This window comes from Cynocephalus volans, chromosome 2 (genome assembly GCF_027409185.1).
Source record: "Cynocephalus volans isolate mCynVol1 chromosome 2, mCynVol1.pri, whole genome shotgun sequence".
Lineage (NCBI taxonomy): Eukaryota > Metazoa > Chordata > Mammalia > Dermoptera > Cynocephalidae > Cynocephalus > Cynocephalus volans.
Genome location: NC_084461.1, coordinates 185,944,440 through 185,957,669, shown reverse-complemented (window position 1 = coordinate 185,957,669; position 13,230 = coordinate 185,944,440). Strand labels below are relative to the sequence as shown.

General features: G+C 48.7%; 1 protein-coding gene across 5 annotated transcripts in view; it reads right to left on the bottom strand.

Moving 5' to 3' along the window:
- Nucleotides 1-9,503, bottom strand: part of RILPL1 (Rab interacting lysosomal protein like 1) — a 43,457-nt gene extending 33,954 nt beyond the window's left edge. For all 5 annotated transcript variants that reach the window (XM_063087467.1, XM_063087468.1, XM_063087471.1 and 2 more), the window contains exons 1-2: nt 8,619-9,503; nt 2,211-2,361 (exon numbers count right to left, since the gene is read on the bottom strand). In XM_063087467.1, the coding sequence (XP_062943537.1) occupies nt 2,211-2,361; nt 8,619-8,927 (460 nt within the window). In that variant the 5' untranslated portion in view covers nt 8,928-9,503. The remainder of the gene's footprint in view (nt 1-2,210; nt 2,362-8,618) is intronic.
- Nucleotides 9,504-13,230: the final 3,727 nt, after the last annotated feature.

Here is a 13,230-nt window from a genome sequence, read left to right as displayed (position 1 = left end):
ACACAGACTGTTAGTGTTGGATCAGACCCTTTTTGTCCAATCACATTTGTATATGGTTGTCCATGCTTTAGTCATGCCTCTCCAATGAAGGCTCCATCAAAGACCCAAGAACACAGGGTTCAGGGAGCTTCTCGACAGCAGAACTCATCCACATGCTGGGAAGGTGGTGCATCCCAACTCCATGGGAACAAAAGCTCCTGCACTCAGGACCCTTCCAGATCTTACCCTATGTATCTCTTCATCTGGCTGTTTCTTTGTATCCTTTAAAATGTCCTTTGTAGGCTGGCCAGTTAACTTAGAATGCAGCCTTATAACGCTAAGGTCATGGGTTTGGATCCCCATACTGGCCAGCCACAAAAAAAATAAGTAAATAAATAAAAATAAAATGTCCTTTGTAATAAACATAAGTAAGTGTTTCCCTGAGTTCTGTGGGCCACTCTAATGAACTAATAAAACCGAAGGAGGGGGCTCTGGGAACCCTGATTTACAGCTGATTCGTCTGAAGTTCCACAGGCCTGGGCTCACGACTTGCATCTGAAGTGGGAGGCAGTCTTGGGGACTGTGCCCTCACCCTGTGGGATCTGATGCTATCTCCAGGTAGATAGCGTGAGAGTTAAATTGGAGGACACCTAGCTAATGTCTACTGAATAACTGCTGGCTTGCTTGCCAGTGGGGAGAAATCCCCACACATATGGTCACAGAAGTCAGAAGTCATGTTATGTGTTACTTGTTGTGCTGTGAGAGTGTAGAAGAAAGACTGTATTTTTCCCACTTACTCACTCGCTCTTACTCCAACAGGGAGGTATGATCATTTCTTCCATTTTTACACAGGGGGCAACTTAGACACACAAAGGTCAAGTGTCTTGATCAAAGTCACACAGCAGGTAAGTGTTGGGGTCAGGATTCGAACCTGGGCAATCTGGCTCTAGAAACAATGCTTATAACCACTAAAACTTTTATTTTCATTGCACTAATTTCATCTCAACAAAGGAACTCCAAGGAAAAGAGAATTCCAGACCTGGATCAAACTTTTCCTTCTTTCTTGGTTCCTACAGTCCCCAGCAGTGTGATACTTTATTCACACAATGTTGTAACCACAATTTGTGAAGTTCAGACCCTACACAAGTCCATCCCCTGTCCCACCAAACATGAGTAGGGGGGCTTGTATGGGGACCAAGGGAGTTTTCTCAAACTAAAGAGATGGCTCTGAGATTCCTTGGGGTGAAGTACAGGAGGCTCTGATTTAGAGAGAGGGAGGCTGCTGGACAGTACACAGCAGATGCAGCCCAAGGGGCCCAGACCAAATCCCACTGTCCATCCTTGTTTCCCCAGCACCAGCAGAGGATCTGGCAAGAAGGTTCTAGGTAACTGTTCATAGGATGGACAACAGTGGAGAGGCTCCAGCATCATTCAGATCTAGGTTGCCATCCTGGGTTGCTCACTGGTAAACATGTGCCTGTGACAAGAGCCTCAAATCTCTTCCCAGCAGACATGGAATAAAATCCAAACCTTGGCCTCTAAGGGGCTGCATGATCTGACCCCTGCTGATCCCTCTGACCTTATCTCTAACCACCTTTGACCTCGACCATCTTCTCCTGTTACATGGGCCTTCTTGGTTTCCTTCAAGTTCTCATGCCCCAGGGCCTTTGCACTTGCTTTCCCACAAAGTATTTTCATGGCTCACTCTGTCAAATCATTATGGCTCAAATGTGACCTCCTTGATAACTGGACCTACAGAACACCCTCCCAGGTCACTATCTCATGCCCCTGTTTAGCTCTTCCATAGCACTGGTCACCTGCTGGAACTATGCCATCTACTTATTTGTTTACATAGTGATCACCTATCTCCTATGCGCCAGAAGAGGAGAGAGGTGATCACTACGTAAACAAATAAATGGACAACATAAGCTCCATGAGGGCAGGGTCTTTGTCATGTCCCACATGTATTCCCCAGGGCCTAAAAGAGAGCCTATCATATAGAATGGAATCGATAGCCATTTGTTGAATGAACCTCTGCGTTATCATCTGTAAATCAAGGCTACACGATTTCTGTCCAGAAGTTATGGTGCAAATCCACACAACAGTAGGAGCCAAAATGCTCTGGAAATAAGATAGCACCACACAAACCATTATCCTGATGGTTACTGGTAGCGTGGGTGGCGAGAACAGGAGCAGCCCTCTCCTCACTTCCACGCCGGCCCCTCTCTTACCTTCGTGCTTCTGAAACTCCTCCTCAGAGAAGTTGACGTCCTTGTGGGAGAGGTTGGTCAGGAGCTGCTTGTTCTCCTCCTGCAGCTGTGCTATCTGGGAAAGCAGATCCTGCGCCTCCCCTCGCCACACGTCTTCCACCAGCTCCAGCTCCTGCCAAAGCGAGGGGACAGCAGGCGGTCACAGCCTGCCCAGAGCAGCAGCCTCACCCACCCCGACCCCCGGGAGCAGCTCAGGTTGCTGGGGCTTTGGGCTGTCCTCTTCCCCAGGAGAACCAGGCATCAGGCAGGTGGGTAGACAAGGCCACCATTAACTCCTGTGGCACCTTAGTAAGAGAGAGAAGGCGCTCTTCCTCTGGGCAGCCACCTGCATTTATGCTATGAGGACCTGGCCCGAGGACAACCCTGAAGCTGGCACTGCACTTTTAGCTGCCTCCAGAGAAGAGAGAGTGGATGAGCAGCTCCAGGCTATGGGGGTCCTAACACTGCCAACTGCCTCTGGGAGGGTCATGTCCCCAATCTTTAGACAGACAGTCAGGACAAACCTCTCTCCAAGGGAGAAAGAGGCTGCACAGGCTCTGGGGATGCTCAGGCTGACAGCGCCACCCTCGCCCAGACTTTCTTGGCTGTCTAACGCAGGCATCTCTTCAAGGGGTCTTGAGTAACTCATGTAGCCTCTCTGAGCCTCAGTTTTCCTCAGCCGGGGAACCAAAACATAAAGGCTCACAAGGTAGATGTGAAGATAAATAAGATCAGCCTATTAACATTATTTTGTGAATGGCTATCATCAAAGAAACAGATGCTAATAAGTTTGACAAAGACATGAAGAAATTGAAACCTTCGAATGTTGCTGATGAGGATGTGAAATGGTGCAGCCATTCTGGAAAACTGTCTGGCAGTTCCTCAAAATGTTAGACACACAGTTACCATATGACCCAGCAATTCCACTCCTAGGATCTGTCCAAGACATGAAAACATACATCCACACAAAACAGTGTGCACATGAATATTCACAACAGCATTATTCTTAGCAGCCAAAAGCCGGAAACCCACATGTCCATCCACTGATGAATGTGCAAATAAAATGTAGTCTATCTACACAATGGAATATTATCCAGACATAAAAAGGGATGAGTGGTGAAAACGCTACAACATTAGTGAACCTTGAAAACATCATGCTAAGAAAAGACGCCAGACACAAAAGGCCACATAGTATGATTCCATTTACATGAAATGCCCAGAGTAGGCAATTCCATAAAGGCAAAAGGCAGACTGGTGCTGTCCAGGGTACAGTGCCGTGGGGGAAATAAGGAGTCGTTAGTTAGCAGTCGTTAGTGGCTACAGGTTTTCTTTTGGGAGGTAATGAAAATGGAAAATTGGTTGTGGTGATGGTCGCATAACTCTGTGACTATACTAAAAACGAGTGAATTGTACACTTCAAATGGATGAATTGTACAGTATCTGAATTATACTCAATAAAGCTGTTACCAAAAAAAGGTACTTTGTAAAATCGTAAACTAGCTCACAATGGGGGCCAGCCTGTGGCTCACTCGGGAGAGTGCGGTGCTGATAACACCAAGGCCACGGGTTCGGATCCCATATAGGGATGGCCGGTTTGCTCACTGGGTGAGCGTGGTGCTGACAACACCAAGTCAAGGGTTAAGATCCCCTTACCTGTCATCTTTTTAAAAAACAAAAACAAAAAAACCACAAAAAACTAGCTCACAATGCATTATGGCTGTTGCCTGCATAAAACCATGGTTTAAGGCATGGATACCAGAGCCTGTCAACCCGAGTTTGAATCCTGTTTCCGCCACTTACTAGCTGATCTTGGGAAAGTTATTCAACCTTTAAGTGCTCCAGAAATGAGGAAAATAATGTAGTTGTTGTGAGCATTAAATGGTTACTATACATAAAGCTCTTGGAATTGTGTCTGGCACCAGAAAGTGCTAATGGGGTGGGTGCTGGTCTCTGCTCCTCCTACAATTCGACACTAGCTGGCCAGGTGGCCGGATGCTCAGCATCACCTCCGTTCATCTTCTAAATAAGTCCCTAAATCCCACCTCCTTTGTCAGGAAGCCTGCTGCACTGGGGAAATGGGAGGTAATAACTAAGTATTTGTGCAGCTGGTTCAAGGTCACGGGGGGAGATGAAGTCCAGGGTCAGGGGTAGAAGTAGCGGTAGGACAGTGGAGTGAGCCTGCGACCTTCCCACACATAGGTGTGGCCTGAAAGCAGACTCAAGCTCTTCCAGCCCATTCCTCTCTGCTCCCACCTTGCACAGGCTAGGCATGCAGAGGGCTTGGTGAGCAGCAGTCAAGTGTATTTGGCTGGGGTAGGCAGAACAACAGTCCCTAAAGATGTCCACGTCCTGATCCCTGAAACCTGACAATGAATTACCTTACACAGCAAGAGACTTTGAAGATGTGATTAAGTTAAAGATCTTGAGATGGGGAGATGATCCTGGATTATCTGGGTGAGTCTATGTAATCACAGGGTCCTTATGAGAGGGAGGCCGGAGGGTCAGGGTTACAGACAATGTGGCAACAGAGGCAGAGGTCAGAGTTAGAGAGATTTGAAGATGCTACACTGCTGGCTTTGAAGATGGAGGAAGAGGCCACAAGCCAAGGAATGCGGACTGTGTCCAGAAACTGGAAAAGGCAAAGAAATGGATTCTCCTCTAGAGCCTCCCAAAGGAATGGAGCCTTCCTGACATCCTGATTTTAACCCAGTGAGATGCATTTTCGACTTTTGACCTCCAGAACTTTATCCAGTATTATCCATATTGACGTTAACTGTATGTATCCATAATATTGTGTTACATTCTTTCCATATGTATCCATAATATCACATTACGCAGTAGGGTAATACATTTCTGCTGTTTTGAGCTACTAAGATTGTGGTAATTTCTTACAGCAGCCACAAGAGATGAATACAGTCTTTAACCCTCAGTTCTCTTCCTTAATGCCCTGAAGTTGATGTTGTGGGAGTTGGTTCTTGCCTCTGAGCTGACCATGGAGTATTTGATCCTGCCTCCATACCAGCTGAAAGTTATTTCCCAGAAAGTCAGCCATGGTTAATCATCTCCTTTCCTTCTCTTGGCACCAATACTCCTCAAACTTGCTCCAGCCTCTAAGACCCAGCCCCTCCATGGCCTCATCTCCCAGCCTCTTCCTCACTCATTCTGCTCCAGCCACACTGACCTTCTTTGTGTTCCCTGAACATGCCAAGCACATTCCTACCTCAGGACCTTTGCACATGCCGTGTCTTCTGCCTAGAATGTCTCTCCCCAGATCTTTCTGAGGCTGGTTTCTACACTTCATTCAGATCTCAGCTCAGATCTTACCTCCTCAGGGAAGCCTTCCTGATTGCCCCGTCTATGAGACCCCCACCCTAACCAGTCTCTTTCATACCTCCATTTTATTTTCTTCACGGCACTTATCATAAGCTGATATTTAAAAAACTATCTCCTCACGCTAGAATTGCACCATCCCATAGAATAGCCACTAGCCACAAGTGGCTAGTGAGTACTTAAAATGTGGCTGGTCTGAACTGAAACGTGGACTAAGGGTTAAATACGCACCAGATTTCAAAGACGTAGTAGGAAAAAAAGAATGCAAAATATCTCATTAATAATTTTTTACACTGATTACATGTTGAAAGGAAAATATTTTGGATTTACTGGATTCTATAAGATATATTAAAGTTAACCCCACCTGTTTATTTTCATTAACATGGAAAGCCACATTATATTTCTTTTTTTGTTTGTTTTCTTTTTCTTCTTCACATTATATCTCTATGGGACGGCACTGCACTAAAAACATCAGGCCCATGAGGGTCAAGACTTAATCTGTCATGGTCACTGCTGTCTCCCCAGTGCCCAGAACAGCATGTAATAGGTGCTCAATAAATATATCTGTTGGATGAATGAATGAACAACACATGCTGTTTATGTTATATGCAACTGTACCTGCACAGCCACTGCTTTCTAAAGTCTATCTGTGTGTTTTCCCTGTCTTCCCTATCACCTGCCTGCTGCCTGACAAGAGGAACCAGCTTTGCTTTTCTTGGCATTGCCCACATCACTTAGGAGGGTGCATTGCACACTGTGGCCCATCAACGGGGCTGCAGACTGAGTAACGGGATAGAGCATGATGTAACTGTGGCCTGGGATGAGTGATGAGCAGAACTGACTGAGTCTATGTGTCTGTCGGAAGGAGGAACAGGTGGAAGAGAGGGTGCATGCTTTACCTGCCTTACTGCAGCCATATTTGCTGAGAGAGAGAGAGGGAGGGAAGGAAGGAGAAAAGGAAAGGAGGGAAAAAAGGAGAGAGGGAGAGAGGGAGAGATGGAGCAAGGAAGGGAAGGATGCAAGGAAAGAAGGACAGATGGGCAAGACCAAGGACATGCTAAGAAGATTTTCGTGGAAATATCACCTTGAAGAGCCATCAAGGATGAGAGATCACCCTCACTGTTCACAAACAAGCCCTGGCCCTGCATAAATGCGTGTTCCTATCCTGGCTGATAGTGTTCCAGAAGCAACAAGTGCGGCTGGCAAATTCCATCCGACTTCAGGCCCAGTGGCCTCTGACAAGGGCGTCTCCCACCCTGGCCATGGCAGAACTAAATAGCCAGGGGTAGGGACACAGGTGACAGGACTTCTGTGTGACCATAACTCTTTAGTCCCTCTTAATGAGAGGCTGCCACATGAGAGGATTTTGAAGGTCCCTTCCCTCCCTGACTCTAGGAGAGATGGAGGAATCTGGGGTAGAAGTAGAGGTGTATGGGGTGGAAGTAGGAGCCCCAATATCAGCCTGTGAGCACCTCAGTGAAAGTCTCTTTTGGCTTAAAAATAATAGTTAACACTTATAATGCCCTTGCTATGGGAGGCTCTGTCCTGAGCACTTTACATATATTAACTCCTTTAATCCTCACCATAAACCTACAAGTGGGTACTATTATTATCCCGTTTTATAGCTGAGTAAACCAAAGCACAAAGAGGCTAGGTGACTTGCCCAGTGTCACGGAGCCTGCAGGTGATATGAAACCAGACTGTCTAGCTCCAAAGTCCCTGCTTCCTAGAAATCTTGAAACTAATTATAGGATTTTGGCATTTTCAAGCTCCTAGTGTGACCTTGGAAATGCTGCCTGATTCTTGGGAGTTTGAGTTTCATTCCTGACTCCAGGGCATAGGGACCTATGAGAACAAACACAAACTGGCAATACTGCTGTTAACCACGTACGGATTCCCTCAGGTTAAGGCTGCAGACCCAGCTTCAGCCATTTTCCTTGAAAACACACAGATCCATCAAAGTACACAATTGGTGATGGTGCGCCAGGTTCAGAGAGGCCGGTTGTATTTCCTGAGGCCACACAGCAAGCCAGAGCACACTCAGTCACCCTGATCCCTCAAGGAAAGGTGTTTCCTCCCATTCTCAGTCTGAGGGGTCTGCCAGAAGCGTCCCTGGGCTGAGGTTAGGGCAGGAAACCACATGTCTCCCACTTCCTTCTCCCCAGGCACTTCATCTGTCTGGACTTCCAGCCCAGCGGGGAGGCCCCGATTCAGAGAAACTCCTGTACCCAGAGCAGAGGCTTGGCCTTAACGCTGCCCCAAATCATCCTCTTCCTCCAGTGCAAACAGGGTGGGGAAGAGACATAGAATTACTTTCACCGGGGTCGGGGCTCGCTCACCACTGACTTGGGACAAATTACTCCCCCAACTCTGACCCTTGGTTTTCTCATCTGTAAAGTGAAGATAATTCCTACCTCACAGGGTTCTGTGAGGATTAAAGATAAAATCAAGGAGGGGAAAGCACCTCAGGGTGCAGATTAATAAATTAGGGGAACCCTGGGAAGAAAGTTGCAAACATAAATCCAGAGACTGGGCGTCATTAAGTTCAGTGGCTGGAGGTCACATCCCCTTTGCTCTGAGGGGCTCTGGGGTGGGATGAAGAAAGGGGCCTGGTGTCATATCTTCTTGGGTAATACTGAAGGGCAGGGGGCTTATTTCATTTCTGGAAAAGAATAACAACATCGAAGCACTTTACCTATATCATACCTTTTAATTATTATAAGGTGAGTCCTATTATGATCACCATTTGACAGGTGAGGACATAAAGCACGGAGAGATTAAGTAACTTACCCAAAGTCACACAGCTATTAAATGGTAAAGGTGGGAATGGAACTCAGGTCTGACTCCAGAGAACTGCTCTTAATCTCTCGGGAGGTATACGCCAAGTGCCCCTGGCTGGGCAAAAGAGGGCCAAGGGCCTCCCTCCCTCATCCGGTCTGGTCTCCTCCGGTCTAGTCCCTGTATACACACACGTGTGCACTCACAGCTGCCCAAAGCTGAAGGGCCCCTGGGTCCCGGCAGCCCCATTGCCCGGACGGGCAGACTGAGGCCGCTGCCCACCTTCTGGTGCTTTCGCTCCTTCTCGATGCGGTCCATCCTCTCCAAGCGCAGACGGTCCAGCTCGAGGCGCAGCTCGTCCAGTTCGGGCGCGACGTGGTGGCGGCTGACCAGCACCTCCAGGATCTCCAGGACGCGCACGACCTTGGGCATGAGGCGCGCGATGGCCTCGCAGCCGTGCTGGTCGATGACCCGCTCGAACTCGTGGCCCACCAGCGACGCGATGTCGTACACGTCCATGACGGTCAGCTCGGCCACGTTCTTCTCCAGCGCCGACTCGGCCGCCAGCGCCGACCCCCGCTCCTCCTCCATGGCCCCCCTCCCGGCCTCTCCCCCACCCCGCAAACTAGTGCAACTCCCAAACTTGCCGCTGTCGAGGACAGCGCCGGGTCGGGCCCACCCTGGCGCCGCCAACGCCGCGCTCAGCCGGCCCGCGGGCGAGGGCGCACCGGGCGGGCGGCCGGCGTCGGCATGGGCGGAGGCGGCGGGGCGGCGGCCGGAGGTCAGCGCGCCGGGCTGCGGGTCTGGGCGCCGGGCTCGGCCCGAGCCTGCTCCCCAGCGGGGGAGGAGGCGGACGAGGAGGCGGCGAGGCAGGCGCGCGCGTGCGCAGGCCCGCGGCGCCTCCCAAGTTGGGAATCCGAGTTGGGCGCAATGGAGGCTCGGGGTGCAGCTGGAGAGGGGGCCCCGCTGTCCTCGGAAACAGTTCTCGCCCGAGGCGCGCCCCCACGCCCCGGGCCTGGGAGGAAGGGCGGCCCGCGGCTCCTCCGGGAAACTTTGGCGGCGGCGACAAGGCCGGGTGACCCGCTCCCCCCGCGGGGATGCCGCGCGCCCCGCCCCGATCCCGGCCTGGCGAGGGGCGCGCCGGGCTTCCGCCGGCCGGGGGCGCCCTGGTGTCCCCGCCGGCACCGCCCCCCACCCGCCGACTCAGCAGCCTGTCCCTAGTCCCCCCGCTGTCTCCCCGCCCGACTTGCCGCCCCGCCCCTCCGCCACCGTGCCCCAGCGCGTCCCGACGCGCCGCCCCTTCCCCGGGCCGGGTCCTGGCTCCTCCTCCCTCGATCCGCAGCCAGGGAGGGGTCGAGGCTGGCCCGGAGCAGAGGGGGCGGGGGTGGGGACGCCTGTCTCGCTGGACAATTCGCTGCTTCGCGGAGCGGCTGCTGCCTTGGAGAGGAATGGAGGGGTCATTAGGTGGACTCCGGGATGGAGCCCATCCTGGGGAGAAAGCGGGGACCCCCGGCCCGCAGACCCTCCTGCTGACTCAGGCGGACCCGACAGCTCCCGGCCCTGCGCTTCAGCAGAGACGCCAGGACAGGGGCAGACGGGTCGAGGGGTCTTCCGTCCCCAAGCCGCCGGGCTGCCCCCACGCCGAGCCACGTCCATTAGCGGCTCCTTGTCACAGAAATACCACTTGACAGCGGAGGCGAGGCCGGGGTTTGCATCTCGGAACTACGAGTTTTCTTATCCCAAGCTCCCCTGTACTTTTGGCCAGGCTAAATCCACTTGTCCATCAGAACCCCCCCCCCCCCGCCCCGTGGAACCTTTTCTGAACCCACAGCCCAGTCGACCCTTGCCGACCCCCACTCCCACCCCCACGCATGGGTTAGGGACCCTCCTTTGCATTTCCACAGTCTGCTGCCTTCCCCCATCAAAATTGCTCTTAGCTAGCATCCTGTGTTTTAACGTGTGCTCACGGATAAGCCTCCACCATGTGATTTTTAGCTCCTTTGAAGGCAGAAATGTTAAGGCCCTTGTAGCCATAAAGCCCATCCCAACCGAGCACATATTGATTACATTTTTTTTTTAAGTTTAAAATGTATAGAGTATTTACTTTACATTTAGTTAAAAAGTATATAGTGCTTATCATGTGCCAAGCATTATTCTAAGTGCTTTACAAATATTACCTCATTTAATCTTTACTCCATCCATTCTCAAAGTGTGGCCTGGAGATCCCTAATACTCCAAGGGTCTCTGTGAGGTAGTCCCTTTACGAGCTACTTATCAGAGTGAGGCTGGATGTTTTCATATACTTAATGCAAAGCAGCATATCACAACAGATTGGATGCAGAAGCAGATTTGAGGATCCAGCTCTCTTCTACTGAGACAGACTTGAAAGAGACTTGCAAGAACAAAACAATGCAACTGTTCTCGGTATTGTTATGAAGGACAGAGTTGATTTTATTAAAAAATATTGATGTTAGGGCTGGCTGGTTAGCTCAGTTGGTTAGAGTGTTGTGCTGATAACACTAAGGTTCGGGGTTCAATCCCTGTATCACCCAGCCTCCCAAAAAACAAAACAAAAAAACCCCCTTACGTTAATATGTAATGTGTCTACTGTTTTTAAATTAATATTTTTAAAAAGCATAAGTTTAAATTTCTAATTACAATAAATATCAATAGATATAAGCCACTTAACAAAAGCTCTTTTAGGGTCTTAATCGTTTTTAAGAGTGTAAAGGATCCATTCCACAAGGAATAGCAAAAAAAAGAAAAAGAGAAAAAAAAGAAAAGAATCTGATTTCAGCTGCTTTAGACAAAAAAAAAAAAAAATTTTTTTTAAAAAGAGTATAAAGGGATCCTGAGACCAAAAAGTTTGAGAACTGCTGCCTTACAACATCCTAAGACGGAAGTATTATTATTCCTATTTTACTAATGAGGAAACTGAGGTACAGAGAGGTTAAATAACTCACACAAGGCCAGGCAGCTGGTAAAAGTGAATCCCAGGTCAGACCTGCGCAGTCTGGCTTCAGGTCTGTGCCATAATCACCTCATCCATGTTCCAGAAATGTGCTAAGCACTTTACACCCATTTAATCCTCACAGCAACCCCTCCTAGTATCCCCCTCCTAAGTCAAGGACAATGAAGCATGGGAGGTATAAGTTTCCTATGGCTACTGGAATACGTTGCCACAGAATCTCCTCCAGGAGATTAAAGCAACAGAAACACGTTCTCTCATGGTTCTGGAGCCCAGAGGTCAGAAATCAAGGTGTCAGCACAGACTCCTTCCTTTCAAAGGCTCTAGAGGAGGATCCTTCCTGCCTCTTCCAGCTTCAAGTGGCTCCAGGCGTTCTGTCTCTTGTCACCACATCACTCCAATCTCTGCCTCTGATTTCACACAGCCCTTGCTCTATGTGTGTCTGTCTTCTCCTCTGTCTCTTATGAGGACTTGTGTCATTGGATTCAGGGCTCACCCATACAATCCAAGATGATCTCCTCATCTCAAGATCCTTAATTTAATCACACCTGCAAAGACCCTTTCCTTTTTACCTTTTCTTTTTAAAAATAAGGTCACATTCACAGGTTCCAGGGATTATGACAAGGTTATACCTTTTTGGGGGGTGGGAAAGGGGTTCATCATCCAATCCATTATAGAAGGTTAAGTAGTCCCACAGCTGGGAGGGATAAAGCTGGGAGTTGAACCCAGTGGGTGCCTGTGGTGAATGAAAGAATAAATAGTAAATGTCCAAATTGGGGCTGTTTTGCCCTCCAGGCAGCAAAGATGTACTGACAGTCTGCAGGAAAGCGAGATAATGTTCAAGGAGCAACAGTGCCAGCCTGTAGCCTGTGCCTCTGGACGGGGCAGGAAAGGAATGGGAAGGTGGGTGAGATGGAAATTAAGGAGGGAAAGGGGAGGCAAGAGTCCAAGGTGACCCCCAAATGGTGATCTGAGTGCTTAGGAGAATGGTTATAATCTTAAGAATAGGAGGGAGAGGCAGTCGAGCCTAGTGGTTAAGCTCCCAGAGCCACCTCTGCATTCTAACTGGGCACAGTCACTGACCAGGTATGTGATCTTGGGCAAGTCATGTGACCTCTCAGAGCCTCAGTTTCCCCATCTGTAAAATAGGATAACAGTACCTAGTTCAGAGTAAAATTGTGTAAAATTGTGATTATTAAATCAGTCAACATATGTGCCAGCCACACAATGTGCTATAAAAGTTATATTATTATTATTATTATTGAAATCTGCAGGAGATACCCTGTCTGAGCAGAGATGTAAATGTCCCGTTGACAACCAGAAATGTTGACCTGGAGCTCAGGACTAAGGAAGTAGATGCAGTAAGACCCACACTGACATTCATTCATTCAATAAATATTTAGCTCTTAAATACATGCCAGGTAGTATGCTAAACCTTTGGGATATGGCCATTTACCAGAGAGATAGGATTATAGCTCTCATGGGAAACAGACAGTATACAGGTAAAACCAAAAATAAACTATGTAATTTCTTTTTTGGGGGGGTGGGGGGGCTGTTATAGGGATCTGAACGCTTGACCTTGGTGTTGTGAGGTGGCACTCTAAACAACTGAGCTGACTGACTAAATAAGTTCTGATAGAGCAAGAGAAGGTTGAGAAGGGGGAAGAGAATGAAGAAATTAGCATGTCATGGAAACCAGGTGTACCAGCCAGCATTTTTTAATTGCAAGAGTCCCAGACACTGTATCTTTTCATCTATGGATATTTTAATATATATTGCTCAAACATATTGAAACTGTATATCCACAATGCTACAATTATACTTGAAAAAATTAACAATAATTTCTATCAAATATTCAGTGTGTTCAAAATGTCAGTTATAAAAAACAAAACAAAACAAAATCCCAAAATGTCAGTTACATCATCA